General features: G+C 40.2%; 1 protein-coding gene across 1 annotated transcript in view; it reads left to right on the forward strand.

The window, feature by feature from the left end:
• Positions 1–16,453, forward strand: part of KIF26B (kinesin family member 26B) — a 298,400-nt gene that overhangs the window by 85,147 nt on the left and 196,800 nt on the right. The window contains exon 4 of the mRNA XM_069850882.1: positions 10,601–11,134. Coding sequence (XP_069706983.1) covers positions 10,601–11,134 — 534 coding nt within the window. The remainder of the gene's footprint in view (positions 1–10,600; positions 11,135–16,453) is intronic.

Raw genomic sequence — 16,453 nt, forward strand, 5'->3', positions numbered from 1 at the left:
GTCTGATACTGGGTCAAAGCTGAGGAGCTTTCACAAGCAAACATAATGCACCATGAGATAATGTAAAACTGTTAGAATAAAATTTCAGTGGGTTACGCTGGTATTTTTCTCTTCGCAGTTCACATTGTTAATAAAAACATAATGAAGTGCTAATAAAAACTATGAGTAATGTAATGCACATCCAAAGTGGCAAGTATGGACTCAACCTGAAGCTGAGATTAGTGCACAGAGTGAGGTGGAGCATCACAGCAGAGGGGCAGGAGAAGGGTCAAAGGGTATCTGCTGGGTTTTGGGAGCTGTGCACCTGGTAAACCTGGTAAGCCTGAACTGCAAGAGGCTGCGCAAACCAGGGGAGGAAGCATTGGCATGGTATTGCTGGTAGGAAAGGAACAGGATCCTGATGGCTTTTCTCTCTCTGAGGAAAAAAGGGGATTACCAAGAGACTGAGTCACTGAAATGTAGTTTGATCTTGGACATGATGGGAATTTGAAGAATCTCGAGGCAGGAACAAGCTGAGCAGCCCTTTTGTGGCCAAATGGCTTGGAGTGAGAAGGAGGTGGTAAATGATAACAGGCCAAATGTTACTGGGAGGGAAAGATTTAGTAGATCGAAGTGTGACTGTGAGAGCCTCTATGACTAGACAGCAGGGGACATTAGCTGCTTGTGTAGCAAGTGACTGTCAGCACTTGGTATGTGGCTACTATTAAAAGCAGCAGCCTGCTGCAGGCCTGGTATGTGTCAAGAAGGATGTTTCAGACAGGTGCTGTCAAACCATGAAGCCGCTTACAGGATGCTCTTATGCAATTTCTGTCCACCTGAAACACAGCTTAAAGTATTTTGGGAAAGCAGTGTGGCATACAACATATTAATAGAGATGCGATCTTCCTTCTATGTCAGCAATTCGATATCTTTGCTGACTCCATCAGTAGACCTTCAAACAATTTGTGACAGTAATTAGTTTTTTTAAAAAATAATCCTTTCATAGATCACTCCCTTGATTTCTCCTTGTCCCCCTCCCCTGAATTCACACCATCAGTGGGTATCTCATAATTTTCCCCTGCAATCTCAAGGGTTGTACAGTGATCGGGGACTGTTCTTCATGGTCTTAACCAACCCTCCAGCTTTCACACTTCCCACTTGATCCTGGGTGCATCCATGTGAAGGAAATAGCTCCTAAAGAACACATGTAGAAGCTTTGCAGATGTTGAAGTGCATGTCTTAAGTTTAGTCAGGACAAAACGCTGGTGGAAATCCCTGGTCAATTCTAATGTGAGTGATAAAAGCAGGTTTGTGTGCAGCTTAGAATGCTCTGCATGTACAGAGATTTGAGAATCAGTGCAGAGTGGAGACTCACACCTATTTCCAAATGACGTGTTTTTAACAATGTTATCTGTCTAATGCAAAATGGAAACACAGACAAGAGGCAAATACATTTCAATTTTTCATGTGCCTCTGACTGTGAATGTGAATGGGAGAGTCTTCATTATTACTGTGAAGTGGCTGTTGTCTTTGTGATATACTTTGCCTGTGCTTAGGAACAAAATTCCATTCTCCGTTTCTTAGCACACAGATAAGCTCAATCTGATTTGAATAAAGTTGGTAGGATTTTACTTTTACTTGTAGTTTTGCTAAGATTAAGATTACTTGGGTTGCCTGGTGTTGTCATGTTCAAGGACATGAAAGGAAGTCAACTTCAAGTGTGAATTTCAAATGGATTTGTTAAACTGCAGTAGAACTCTTCAGGTTTTAACTGACTATTATTAGTATTTTACTAAGGCTTCCAATGCGCAAACTCCAATCAGTCTATATCCTTGACCTTCCCAGCTCTTCTCTAGACAAGTTGAGAAGAGTGGAAATCTGATAGTGGCAGAAAAGACACTAGAGAAGAAAGCCTGAAGAAATGTTAGCTGAGGAGAGCATATCCAATATCAACAAAAGGTAGCTGTATCGAACCAGGTTAGAACCTCATTGTGAAGTGGAGAAAGTGGTTATTTTTTTCCAAAAGCTGGGTGAATTAAAAAAAAAACAACAAACAACACAGCAAAACAAACCAAACATCCTCCTATCCCCTCCTCCTCCCCCCCAAAAACCCAAACCCCAACCCAAACAAAAATAAACAACCCCCCAAAACCAACACATAAGGAAGGCTGGACATGCAAAGGTGAAGCTCTTTAGCTATTGTAAAAGCAGTGATCTTGCATGCTGATATTCCTTACAGTGGAGAGAAGTAAGCATGCAGAAATGGTTGGAAAAATACAGGGTACTGTAAGCTGAATAGTATAAAGATTTTGATTCTCTGATACATGTCAATTTTAGGTGTGCTGAAGCTGAACAGATTTGATAAAAAATCTTACACACCGTATAGCTGAATAGCTCTTTTGAGAATGCTAAACTGTGAAATAAAAATCACAATAGTTTCTCTAATCATTGTTTGCCTAAAATAAAAGGATATGATTTTCATGTTTGAAAACAGTTAGAAAAGGATTCAGCTTGCTACAAACCCCTTTATAAATCAGAAAATAGTAAGTATATAGGTGTTGCAAATAATGTCCTGACCTTCACACATGATGCTTAGTTACCATTCTGAAGGTAGGACAGCTGTTGAAGAAATCACTAGTTGCAGTGATAGTAGTAGCTCAGTGCTGGCATTCATTGGAGAACTGTAATGCTCTTTTCACGGGAACAGCAAGCTGAACTTTGAAAATGTGGAGGTGTGTCAGAACAGTAATTGCTACTGTAGCCTGATTACTCAAAGAGGTTCAAGTGGTCTGTTGATTTGATGCTTATCAAAGCTTGGAATTTTGAAAATGTCAAAGAAAAACTAATGTTATTACTGTATATTAACATGTCTGGCCCATGTAGTCATAGGTCAGTCATGCTTCGTGCTTGTCCCAGAGGAGTTTGAAAGTGTAGATGACAGAATATCAGCAATAAAGAACAATTTCTTTGTGAGTGGCAGTCAAGAAGTGTTTTACGAAAATAAAGTACCACATTTGCCACATTAGTGAGACTAAACTTTTGGTTGATAAAGCTAACTGTTTGTAAGCTCTTGAAAGCATCTCATTCTAATGCTGGTTAAGCCAGATTTGTAGTTGGCCCCCAGCTGAGCGAAGAGGCAGCAAGAGCAACTGAGTTCTGTGTCGTGACTGGAAGCTTGAGAAAAAAATGCATCTGCTACACATCTGGGTTGCATGCATGACACAAGACTGCTTCTGGTAATAATGCAGAAAAGTACTAGGGGGTCAAGGTGAATAATCAGTTGAACACGATCTCATAGTGTGCTCTGGTGGCTAAGAAAGCAAATGCAATCCTTCAGTGTTCAGGCAGAAAAATACAAAGCAAGGAGCAGAGAATGGAGCTGCTGCTTTTTCCAGCAGAAGTGACAAGGCTTCTGCAATTCTGTTTGTTTCTATTCTTTGTGCTGTAAAAAGGATCCTGACAAATTCTTCCCCTTCAGCAACAACTGAGATTGTCTGCCATATAGCTTTAGAAGAAGCTTCCCTGCAGAATACCCTGTGCATGTTCTGGCCACAGATTCAGTCTGGGTTGCAGAGCTCATTGGGCAAGGCTTGGATTTGCACCACTGAATGTGTATTTAGATTTTCCTGCTTCTATTTCATGTCTTCTACTCAACCCAATAAAAAAGCTGGCTGCTGTCTAGCTATCAAATGCTAACACAAACACCTGTGTGCCAGATGTGTACAGTTGTAAGTCTGTCAGTGCTGATCCATCATCAGAACCATAAGCCAATCCATGGAGCAATTAGAAAACACTTTTTGTTCTTCCCCTTCTATCACTTCTCCCCATTTTTAATCCTCCTATTTTTCCAGGGTTTTCTCTCTTCTTCCTGCTGCTGCAAGTTTGTAAAGTGAGCATTGCTCAGTCTTTCTGTCTCTTTCAGATAAGAAAAGAGAGCCTAAACCAAAGGAACACATTTTTCTGGCTTCAGAGTGGCTGGTTCATACTGATGTGTTAAATTATAGAAGTCCAAATATCAGTAGCATGTGCCAGCTCAAGGAAAGTACCTTGAAAACAGAAATATTGTGAGGGCTACACCAGGCAGGATTAAGATTTGATTTTTCCTTCTCCTCCCTCCTTGAAAAGAACTGGTCCCCAAAATGTGTTCTGGAGATACTGATTATAGGAAATGGAGCACTCTCATGGATATTTTGAAAGTGAAGGTTTAAGTCACCAGTGGAGAGCACCCTTCAAGTCTGAGGGATAAAAATGGTAATAGGTAAAGAGGTGAGACATGAGACAATGCAGAGGTTTTTACTGCAGTTGACAAGACAGTCTTTTTGCAAGGGCTTGCTGGAAACAGCAATGCTGGAAAATGGCTGATGTAAAAAGCCTTTTCTTACGCCCCTATGCTTTCCTCATGACCTCTTCCTCTCCTTTTTTTCCCTAGTTCCTTGCTTGCAGCTCTCCAGTTCAGGATTGCCCTCCTTTCTCTTTCCCCAACATGTAGTAACAACACTTGGGAAGAGGGATGACACACTGATACACAGACACACAGTGAAGGAGATGAGATAGTTTCATTTGCTGAGCTGGGAGCAGTAATGGATGGCTTATGTGAAGAAGACATGGTGGACATGAGGGAAGTCATCTGTGACAGAGAGGGTAAGGCAATATGATCTTGCCCAGAAAAAGTGTCAATGACCACATACAGAGCAGCAGAAAAAGGGAAGCTACTTCACTTCCTCCTCTTGGTCTTGCTGATGTGCAACTTTGACTTTTACTTACCGAAACATTGCTTGTGCTAGTGGAGATCCTGCCACCTGATATAATTCAGATGACTCAGTCTTGTCTTAGCAAAGCTCACTGTTTTTTATCCAAGTGCAATTTGATGGTGCATTGTTACTAATTAATAGTCATAGCGTGTATCCTGTCATGATTAGTTGAGGAATAACTCCTATTCACTTCAGTTTATTTGAACGTCCCTTTACTTTAACAGAAGTGGTGCCATTGTAACTGTGAGGAGCTGTTTTTCAACTGTTGGGGCTCTGGAATGCTGAAAACAGCAAAACTCTGAAATGTAGCCTAGAAGATGATAGGATGTATTAAGGTTAGAATGCAGAGTCACTTGGAAAATACCCTAACTACCTCTGGAAAGTAAGTTTACATGTATAATCTCTTTATTGGGCTGGAAAATACACCCTTGAGAGAAAGGAGAACAAAGGAAGTTGTATGGTTATGGTTGGTTTTTTTTTCCTAAATAGAGACCAACCATGGGCTAACAGGATTGTGTTTAGAGCAGATATGTTTGCACAGTCATGGAAAAACATGTGGCTTTTATTAGGGTTAAAGCTTCCCTCCTACTAATGTTTCTTAATTAGTTCTTTTACTCACTGCCTGTGGAGAGTGAGAGTCTGGAAAACACACTTCTTCCTGGGCAGAACTTTGATCATTGCTTTCCCCTACTTCACTTTGTGTGATGGATTACATACCAGCAGTCATTGCTGCCTGGATCCTTTCAGAAACAAAAGAACTCTGAGTCTTCGGTGAGCATCTCCAAGTGGAAGCTGACTTCTGTGATTTAGTTAGTATTGACTGCTTTGTTTTTCCCTGAAAAGCAATGAATAATAATGGCGTTGAAGAACACAATTTGATAAGAAGGCCTTGAGATCCATTGTCTGATTGAGTTTTGTCTGAGGTACAGTAATGACATAGGGTCATAATGTCTAACTTGCCTAGCCTATAGCTGACCAAATCAAATACAGTTGTACACAAAATCTTAGTTTGTCCTGTATCTTAGTCTGCCTGCTACATGTTTGCAAAAAAGTAGTATGTGTATGAGATATTTGTATATGAATCTCTTAGCTAGATTCTGTGTAATATGTAAAAATGCAAACTGCTCATCCTGTTTCTTGCTTGCCTCTCTGTCGACCAGTTGAGCTCTGCCTGCTTGCATTTTCTCTTTCTGGGCTTTGTGTGAAATCATAGAATCATAGAATAACCAGGTTGGAAGAGACCGTCTGGATCATTGAGTCCAACCATTCCTATCAAACACTAAACCATGCCCCTTAGCACCTCGTCCACCCGTGCCTTAAACACCTCCAGGGAAGGTGAATCAACCACCTCTCTGGGCAGCCTGTTCCAATGCCCAATGACCCTTTCTGTGAAAATTTTTTTCCTAATGTCCAGCCTAAACCTCCCCTGGCGGAGCTTGAGGCCGTTCCCTCTTGTCCTGTCCCCTGTCACTTGGAAGAAGAGGCCAGCAGCCTCCTCTCTACAACCTCCTTTCAGGTAGTTATAGAGAGCAATGAGGTCTCCCCTCAGCCTTCTCTTCTCCAGACTAAACAACCCCAGCTCTTTCAGCCGTTCCTCATAAGGCCTGTTCTCCAGCCCCTTCACCAGCTTTGTTGCTCTTCTCTGGACTCGCTCCAGAGCCTCAACATCCTTCTTGTGGTGAGTATTCAAGGAGCGGTCTCACCAGTGCCGAGTACAGAGGGAGAATAACCTCCCTGGACCTGCTGGTCACGCCGTTTCTGATACAAGCCAAGATGCCATTGTCCTTCTTGGCCACCTGGGCACACTGCTGGCTCATATTCAGTCGGCTGTCAACCAACACCCCCAGGTCCCTCTCCTCCAGGCAGCTTTCCAGCCAGACTTCTCCTAGTCTGTAGCACTGCACAGGGTTGTTGTGACCCAAGTGCAGGACCCGGCATTTGGCCTTGTTAAACCTCATGCCATTGGACTCTGCCCAGCGGTCCAGCCTGTTCAGATATATTGTGCTGCATGCTGAAAGTGGCTGTTTGCTTTCTCTATTGAGGAAGTTGGGCACCAAGTTGGGTAGTGGGAAGGAAAAGATTGTTCTGTTCATAGTCTGCTTTTAGTGATGGAGGTAAAATATTATGAAAACTATACAGCAAGGTACAAATTTATGAAGGAAGATGAAAGAGAGGAGAATGCTTCCGCATTGCCTTACATGATTATATAGTAGTGTCGTTCCTCCTCCTCCATGAGATCAGGACTGCATTTGCCCTGGTACAGCTGTCCGTGTACTTCAGTGTTTCTTAACTAGAGCCTGTTTGCTGGGTATGCCTTCCCTGGCTAAAGCAAGAATTCCTCAGCATACCAATCTATGATGAGTCTCTGAAAATCAAAATTTCCTTCCCTCTTCTGTCTTTCACATGTGAGTTTTTAGTTCAGGACCAAAGATGGGGATTAAGTACTAGCTGGTTACAGTGAAAAAGATGAACAACCAAGCATAGCTGGAATTGACGTTAACTTGAACTTGAAAACTCAAAGGTAGTGTGAAAAGGTTCCTTGCAACAAAGCTCACTGAGCACTCTGTTCAGCTCACTGCTTGCCTTGTGCATTTATGCTATGTTCTGTGTTGTGACTGATCTCCAGAAGCTTTCAGACCTCTTACACGCCTCCATTTTTATTATTATAGGAATAGGAGTTCATAGTAATGCTGTTTGTGTAAAGATGGGTGAAGCATTACAGCAATAGGAGAAACTGTCATGAACCTTTGTCCTCAACTCAAACCAAACTCTTTTGTGATTTTTAGACTTCTGTTTCAGTTTTCAGTGTCACTGTACTTTGTTCTGTTAGGGCTGGAAATGAGTGCCAAAATATAAATGGTATTTCCAGTGTCAACCTCGGATTTCACAAGCAAATCTGCTCTCGTGCCAGGGAGCATGGAGTTTCATAGACCTCACAAGTTTCAGTAGTGAGTATAACCTTTCCAGCTCCTGCTGCTTAGTGCAGCTAGCTCAACGTGCTTATCCAGTGAGGCTTGTCTGTAACTATTTCATACAGGACAAGATAATGTCATATGACTATGGGACATGATCCTGTTTATTGAAGCATTCCTAAGGGAATTTGTGCAGATGATTGCTTACAGATGAAATACTGAAACAGAAAGTGCTGTGGAGCTGCATTTCCCTGTTATTCAAGCAAGGGTGTATTGACTGTCCAGCTTTGGCTTCTTTCCCACTAAATGTATTGCAAGACTGTCAGAAGATTCTTCTGTGAAATTACAGTGGAGCTGCCCAGTGCAGAATAAGAAAATAAACTCTCTTTTAGGCTCTATTAGTTTTGTTTTGAGAACAAAATGTGACTAATGTGTTTCTGGAACTCAAGTTTCTCCAGATTTATCTGCTGTCCTGTAGACTTTGCTGTTTCATGTGCCAGACTTGGATCCAATGTTGAGCTATCCATCTAGCAGAGCATGATAGATTAGTAGGGCCAGTCTCAGGAGTAATCAATTCAGGTTGTGCCTGTTTTCTCCTTTCTGCTCCTGTCTTCCTTCCCTCTCTTCCTCTCTCTCTGTTTATTGTTGTATCAGAGAATGATCTGATGTTTGTTTTAACACTGAGATGAAGCTGAATTCACTGCTGTCCAGCACTCTTTAAAGTTGGTGTGCTACTTGAATATTTATATTCTGCTGACATTTGCTTACTTTAGAGAAGGCTTTATTTCCCTGGAATATTTATCGCAGTATCCAGAATTTCTGTGTTGAACTGTTGCTGGATCTGAATGTTTTATGTAATTACGTGGGTTCAAGCTCAGTTGCCTAAGGGAAGCTAACTTTCAATGAACAACAGCTAGTTCCTAGCTAGTTGAAGGAAGAGCTGGCAAGGATTTTTCCTGAACTGATGTGGAACAGTCCTAGGAAGAATACTCACACCTTACTTCAGCTCTATAGGTAGCTTTGTCTATCTCATTATGGGAAAAGTAGAGACTTCTTTTCCTGCCTATCTGGCATCATGGGTGGGGTGCCTATATCTGATGTGATCTGTTGACCTAGTTATGGTATGGGATGGAAAATAAGATTTGACATCTTTTGCTTCCTGTTTTTTCCCCCTGATTTCCACCAGCCCCTTTCCTGAAGGTTAAGGTGGAATGGTTGGTGCAGAATCCAGTTCCTGCCTTCCTGACATGCTTTGATTCTCTGACCCCTTTTGTGCATAGAGTAGAAATGATCAGCTTGAGGCTTGATCGGATCCAAGCCTCCTGCTGTTTCCCATCAGCTTATATGACTCTCTTGGGCTTGTGGAGCTAGAACTGCTCTTTTGCTGCTGTGCATAAAGAGGCACCATGATTTATGAATCAATTAATCACTGCATGCTGAGGAGCTGTTCACGGTAGTTAAACAGTGAAAATAAAATGCTTGAGTATATAATAAAGACTGATCATAATGAATACAACCATCTACCAATGTATTCTCTCCCTCCCTATGTTATACCCCTACCCATTCTTTCCCAGCACAGCCAAACTATCAGGGTATGAAATTTGCCTATGTTGGATGGCATGGAGTTCTTAAAATTACTTGATAAGGGTGGTGTCTATCTGTGTGATTTTTCCCCTGCCCCACACTCTTTCAGTCTGATTTCAGTTTGCTGCTAAAGCCACAAAGATGAAGGGGAGAAAAAAAAAAAGGATTCTGATATTACTGAGTGTAAATCTTGAGTAACCATAAGAAAATCCACCAATAATTCTCCAAAACTTAAGGAGGAGAAGGTGAAGTCTGCTCTGCCTGCTCAGTAAAACCACAAAAACGTGGTGTGAAATTTCCAAGAAATGTTTCCATTGTTTGCTCTGTGTAACGCACACATCATTGCTATGTGTTTCTAAAACTCCACAATACTGTAAGAACTAGGCAAGTTTGGGGATAAGCCCCTGCTAAGACTACTATTTAGCTTCACAGCTTACTGAAACACTTTTCAATTTAGGCCAATGTTCAGTGACTGCACTCAAATCAGGGTGGCATCTTGCTCTATGGAGAGCACCACTGACATGCAAAGATCTACCCAGAGGTAAGGGTATGAGGCAAGAAGTTTAAATCTGATTATGTGGTTCTGCGCCAAACCTGTGATTTCCACGAAGAAAATTATTCTTTTCAAATTATTGACCCTATACATGTTCTATTTTCTAAATAAAAGTATTGTTTCATTTTGTATTATCAGCAGGTAGCCTACATAGTGGTAGAGTGTTTCATTAACAGAAAAGTTTGGGCTTTTTCACTGGCTGAAAAACGTATTAGTGGTAAATGAAATGCTGAAAAGTTCTTGAAAACTGAAATATCCATACGTTTTCAATTCTGAAAAGGATTTTGGGAGAGAGATGGTACTTCTTATTTTATTTTATTTTTTTTTCTTTACAGGCAGGCTTCTAGATCTTACCTTTCTGTTACAGAGTATTTAATGGATTTTTTGAGTACAAAAAGCTGGCATTGATGAGTAGATGGATTTGTGAACCTTGCTTCAGACCTACTGGTTGTAGTGGAGTTGCTCTTGATCTCACCTGTGTAACTAAGAGTAGATTTCATTCAGGCCAGAAATTAGGTGCAGTGGTGTGAAGCAGGTTAATTCATTCTCTCTGCATTGAAGCTTCCAGTGGAATTATAATGCTTGCCACTTATCAGTAAAAGTAGAAGAATTTCTTCTTTCTAAGACAAGCTGGTTTCTCATTTTTGTTCAGTATCAGTGGCATATGGTGACTGTATCTAATGGCCTTTGTTTGCATTTTAAGCTTATCTTATAAATCGGATTTTGAAATGCACGTTTGGTAGTAATAATGTTTCACAGTGGTGACCATGGTTAAACATTTTTCTCCTCTTTCCCCCCTCCCTTCTCTGTTTAATTTTTAGGACCCAGGTTTCTCTTTGGTGATTCACGACAAGCTCCAAGTTCCTAATACTATTCGTAAGGCGTGGAATGAGAAGGACAACAGATGTGACGTTTGTGCCACACACCTGAACCAATTGAAGCAAGAGGCCATTCAGATGGTGCTGACCTTAGAGCAAACTGCCAACTCAGAACATTATGATGCCTCACCAGGGTCTCCCCCACCTCTCTCCAATATCCCCACATTAGCGAGTCCTCGGCACATGGGCAGCCTGCAGCCCAGGGACTGGGCATACGTGCCTGCTCCTTATGCTACATCTAATTATACAGGTTTTGTTGCCAACAAACACAGTGGAAAACCCAACAGTCTAGGAATCGTCAATGGGGTGGAGAAGAAAAATGGCTCTCCTGGACACCAAGCCAAGGTCAGCTTTCAAGTGGCTACCAGCCCCAGCAATGGTAACGTTCTCAACTCTGTGGCTATCCAGGCTCATCAGTACCTTGATGGCACCTGGTCTTTGTCAAGAACGAATGGTGTCACTCTATATCCTTACCAAGTAAGTATTTTAAAATAACAAAACGTGTTTGTTTTCTTTCCATCAAAGCTTGAATGGGCTGCTAGCACTGCTTGCTTCTGTTGGGTGGAAGTAGAGCTATTCATATAGTGAGCACTGGACCAAGGAATGCTATAAATTCCTGTTTTCCTGGTAGGGGATTGAGTAGGGGGAGACATAGATCACAACCAGTATTAACTAGAACACCTTTTATTAATTCAGCTTCTACTAATAATAGAACCAAGCTCTTGTTTTTAATAGCAGTTAGCTATTCATATAGTATATGCAATTCTTCCCTCACACAGTTCTCACTCACTCTTGCTCATAATACTTAGTTGGAGCAACAGCTAGGAGCCAACCACATTTGTTTATTTATAAGTGGAAAATGGCATTAGTGTGCCAGGGACTTCTGGTTTGGTATTCAGGAATTATCTAGAAGTTTATCATGTGTACATCTGATCCTGTAGTCTTTGCCTACATATAGCAGGCACTACACATACAATCTTACTGATGCTCTTGTGTGCTGGTGGCCTTCTGCAGATTCATCTGATTCTCGGTATTTTGATTTTTATCAGTTCTCATAGATTCAACAGGTCCACTAGTCTGCAGACCCTAGCAGTTTGAGGGAGATTTTCATGTGCTTCTCAGCATGTTCTTTTTCTCTGTCTGCTATTTTATGGTACACCACACCCATAAGTACCTGTAGAACCCATCTTTCACCAGCTGGAACAGAAGGGGCTTCTGTATTGCAGGAGGTAGGCTTTCTGATGTGCTTAGCTGCAGGTGGTGGGATTTTCGGAGTGCCCAAGCACTTACAAATTGCAACACAGGCCTGTTCTTTCTGAGTTCTCCCAGCCATCCCTTTGGGCTTCCTTAGGCACATAAATATCTTTGAAAGTTGGTCTTAGTTCTCTTAAGTTATGAACAGATTGAAAGATAGATCTCTAATATTTAACATTTATCAGTATAAGTAACTGATATTACAGCCAGTAACAAGTGATGTTATTCATAAACATTGAGATATTGTCATGCACCAAAGAAAACTTGGTGAAACCAGAACAGAGCTACAGTTATTTTATCTGGAAAATATGTAACTTTATAGTTTTGTGGATTTACGCTCTAGTGAACCTTAATCACATCTGGGCAGGTTGTATGATCATAGTTTGATCTAAGAAAAAAAAACTAAAGAAAGAATGCAAATTGAAAAATTCGAGTAATTGTTTGTATTATTTGTATTAGGAAAATTGGTTCAGTTTTATTGTATTCACAGTCATCTAACTTCATCTTGTATGTAAATGTCTTGGTTTGCCAGACGGATCCTGTAGTTTGGCTCGAGTTAGTTTAAGGACCATTCCTTACCATTTCCTTCTACTTTTAATAATCTGGAAATAAAAAAGACATCTCCCCCCGAAAAAAACCCAACCCCAAACGAAAAAAAAAAAAAACAGACAAACCAACAACCCCTCAAATAAACCTAGTAATGTCAATCTGTGGTAGACTGTGTTGATATTAAGATTTATATTCTCTTTAGGATTGAACCTTCAAATGTTAAAATTCTCACTTCACTTAAGTGTCAAATTTAATTTTCCAGTCAAGGAATAATAACAATACCATCAACCATCTTGAAAGGATTTTAGTGTTTGGTTATGGAGTATCTGTGTCAGACAGGGAATTAGTCAAGTCAGAAGAAAAACTTGAAAAGCAATTTATTTGTAATTTGAAGTAATAGGAAGATGTAACATTTGCTTTTTCTACTTTTGTGTATTAAACTCAATCTTATTTGCTATGCATTTTCAGAACATTTTAGATCTCTCCCATATAAATGTTTTTTGCTATGAACTTACAGTTATAAAACTCTGCTGAGGAAGAACACAAGGAAGATGAATCTGTTATCTCATCTTAATTTGAAATCTTGTTGATTTGAAGGTGAATTAACAAAGAGGTGCTAGCTACTTAAATTTTCTTGCCTATCCTTGAGTACAGTGATTAGAAAAAACTCATTGTGTATTAGCTAAGAGGAACAGAAAATAATTTATAGGGAGAAAAAGCCTTGCATTTCACACAGAGGGGTACAGTATCCTACGTCATAATCTTGTTTAATTGATGTTCAGGGAGAAGTCAGTCTCATGACTGTAGACTTAATGGCGCCTGTTGTAGACACCTCCCATTGTAAATTAGCTTTTCTTAGACAGTCTAGATGACATGACAGAAATGGTTGAGTACCTTGAAAACTGACTGTGTTTTCTTTCTTGAAGTATCACCAAAAAGAGAAAACATTAATTTGGAAGTGACATTATGTGGCTCGGAATTGACTCATAGCAATTTTGTACACCAAAATGTATTCCTACTACTGTTAACTTCTACAATGTTACTCCCTTCCTGGGATCTTCCCTTCCAGACTGCCTAAAATTAGAACCTTGTTATGGGGAATGAATTACAATTTTTGTTTCGATTCTGGTAGAAAAACACCTGAACACATTAAAAAAAATATTGAGTGCTGTGATACTGTAGGGCTGAGCAGCTGCAGTAATGTCAGGCAAGTCTTAAATGACATGCCACTTTTCAACTACTTTTGCAGAAAGAGTAATTGCTGCCAGGAGTACGCAAAACAAAAGTGAATTTATATACTACCAGATTTAGTGACATATTATATGTTTAAAGCCTGAAAAATAGAAGAAGCAATACTATCTTTACGTGGAGATGCATGTCAGATGTAAAAGAAACTTTCTAACAATTTCAGAGAGGCATTGTGGGAACTCATCAATGGAGTCTCTTAAGACTAAGTCAGAGAAATAGCTCCTATGAATTTTTTAGGCAAAATTGGTCCCACCTGGAGATGGTGTAGACCCCGCCAGTCCGTAGCAGCCTCACTTTATGTGATTCCATATTTAGCCACCCCTTGACTAGACAGAAACAAAGATCTATTTCCAAAACCCTGTTATGTCCCTTAGGCCTGGCTTGCAAACAAACAGCTGTTTTCTGTAAAGAGCTGAATCTAATTTTGTTAGTAAGAGGCTCTCAATTGTTTAAGATCGCTTAGGGACATGGTTTAGTGGTGAACTTGGCAGTGCTAGTTTTATGGTTGGACTTGGTGATCTTCAAGGTCTTTTCCATCCTAAATGATTCTATGATTCTGTTCTATAAGAGGTCTTCTACAGCATAGGGAATTGGAAGCAGGAAAAGGGAGTTGATTGATCTTAAATAAAAAGGATGGCCTGTTAAAACCCTCGTATGAATACTTGAATGCTAAAATGGTTACCTGGTCAGGGTAAGAGTGAGCCCTTTCTGTTGAATACATGTAGGAAAATACCAACCAAAATTCAATAGAATTTGATCCAGAGTCTGAAAATCCTGCTCTTTCAGTCATCAGCAGGTAGTGTTTGTATACCCTGGGGATCAGATTGCGTTTTAACACTTGTAAAGGCTTCTGTTGATCTCCCTATCACTCAAAGGGATTTCAATCCTTCCCTGCTCAGAGAAAACTCATTTAAATTGGAGAGGTTTCACCTGAGAAGGGCTGTAATTATTTGTGCAGCTGCTTATGTGAATTAAAAGGTATCACAGTGTTAAGTACATTTCTGTTGCTTACTGGTTATTATGTAGCACTTCTAAAGAAAAAAAAAAAGAAATCTTTGGGCTTGGGGTACTAATGTAGAAGGCAAAAGTCCAAATACCATGATGAAATGATTGTTTCTTGTAATTTTTATGGATAATGTGGTAATAAATTGAATGCATTATGTTTTTATTATTTGGTGATCTGCAGTAGCTAAGACAAAACCACTACATTAAAGAATGAGATATGTTTGAGTCCTTAGTAGTTCAGACTGATTTAGGGTTTGCATTTAAGGGGAAAGGTGTTGAAAATAGTAGCTAGATTAAGCTGGTTACATTAACACACTTTTTCTGGAGTAGAAGTGCTCCATTATTTAGAAGTAGTTGTTCCTCTTTAAAATGAGCAGCCTCTTTTAACCTTCATTAACTGCATGCTTCTCACATGTTGATACGCTTCTAAACCAAAAACGTGTTATTAACTGCATTGTGGTGCAAGCTGCAGAACATAAAATCACGAGCATTTCCTCAGTCCTCTAGTTACTTTCCGGGATCGGCATAAGAATCTTTTCATGCCTTTAATTAGATTATCTAAAAGAGAAACAAAAATATAGGACTGCATGTTTGGTAGATTTGAGTGACAGAGAGGTAAGAAAGAACCAGAGAACTGGAAAAGGTCAGTAGTTCCAAGAGCAATGTGGGCCAAGAAAGGGAAGGATGGATAACAGGAAAGATGGCTGTTGATGTGGGTAAGGCAAGCACCTCATGGTCCAGAGCTTGAGGTTGTTCGAAGTTTGAATCAGGTAAGGAAAAAGACAATGCATGTAAGAATTTAAGTAGGGGTATTGTGAGCTAATGGTATTAAAGGAAAAAGTGTTCCCCTCCCAGCCCCCCCTCTTAAAAAGACCCTTTTGAACAAGAGTTTGGAAAATGAGGTCTTAAACTACTGAGAGCCTATTGGCCCCAGGCATAATGAAGCCTATTCAGAGGGTTCTCAAAGGCTTTGTTTGTGTACAATTGATGAAAGCCTACAGTATGTTCTTTCTGTTTCCTCTTTATGTATAATGTGTGTTTAGAAGAACATAGTTCTCTGAGAAAGTACCAGCTTGTTCTGGAGGTTTGCAGTGATGAATGATTTGTTTGGAGTTTACTTAGGTCATGGCTGTCTCATAACACATCAGTTCTTTCAGGCACAGGCTTTTAAAAAACAACGGTAAAGATTAGAGTTGGGCACAAGATGGAGAGTTCAGATACAGAGCCAACACCTGTGTGGGGGGTATTCCCATCCAGCATTTTGATTCCAAGCTTTTTTTCCAAGTCTCTGCTAATTTATTTGTTTTCCACTTGCTTCTGTTGCCTCTTGAAGTGTTCAACAGGATAAAGCTAAAATGTTAACAATCGCTACAACAGTATCAGGGTAATTTAAGTTCCTTCTAAACCGTATAATGCATGGCATAGAAATCAAGTTACTTGCTCCATCTATAGACTAGCTGATGTCTTCTGTATTTGTTCCATGCTTCCTAAATCCAGACCTATTTTGCAAAGAGTCCTGGCAACAAAAGAAAAGGAGATTTGTATACTGTCTCTTCTAGTACCATGATGTTCTATGACCACACGATTTAGTACGAGGTACCTAATGCAGGAGGTATTTTGCATTCATCCACTTAGGTTTTGCTCCAGAACTTTTTGGATGACTTTTATATTTAAATAGCAGTTCAGTAACTAGATGTATGAGATAGACATTGCAGTGTGATGGCTCCTGAACATAGTAGA

This window comes from Phaenicophaeus curvirostris, chromosome 2, assembly GCF_032191515.1.
Source record: "Phaenicophaeus curvirostris isolate KB17595 chromosome 2, BPBGC_Pcur_1.0, whole genome shotgun sequence".
Taxonomy (NCBI): domain Eukaryota; kingdom Metazoa; phylum Chordata; class Aves; order Cuculiformes; family Cuculidae; genus Phaenicophaeus; species Phaenicophaeus curvirostris.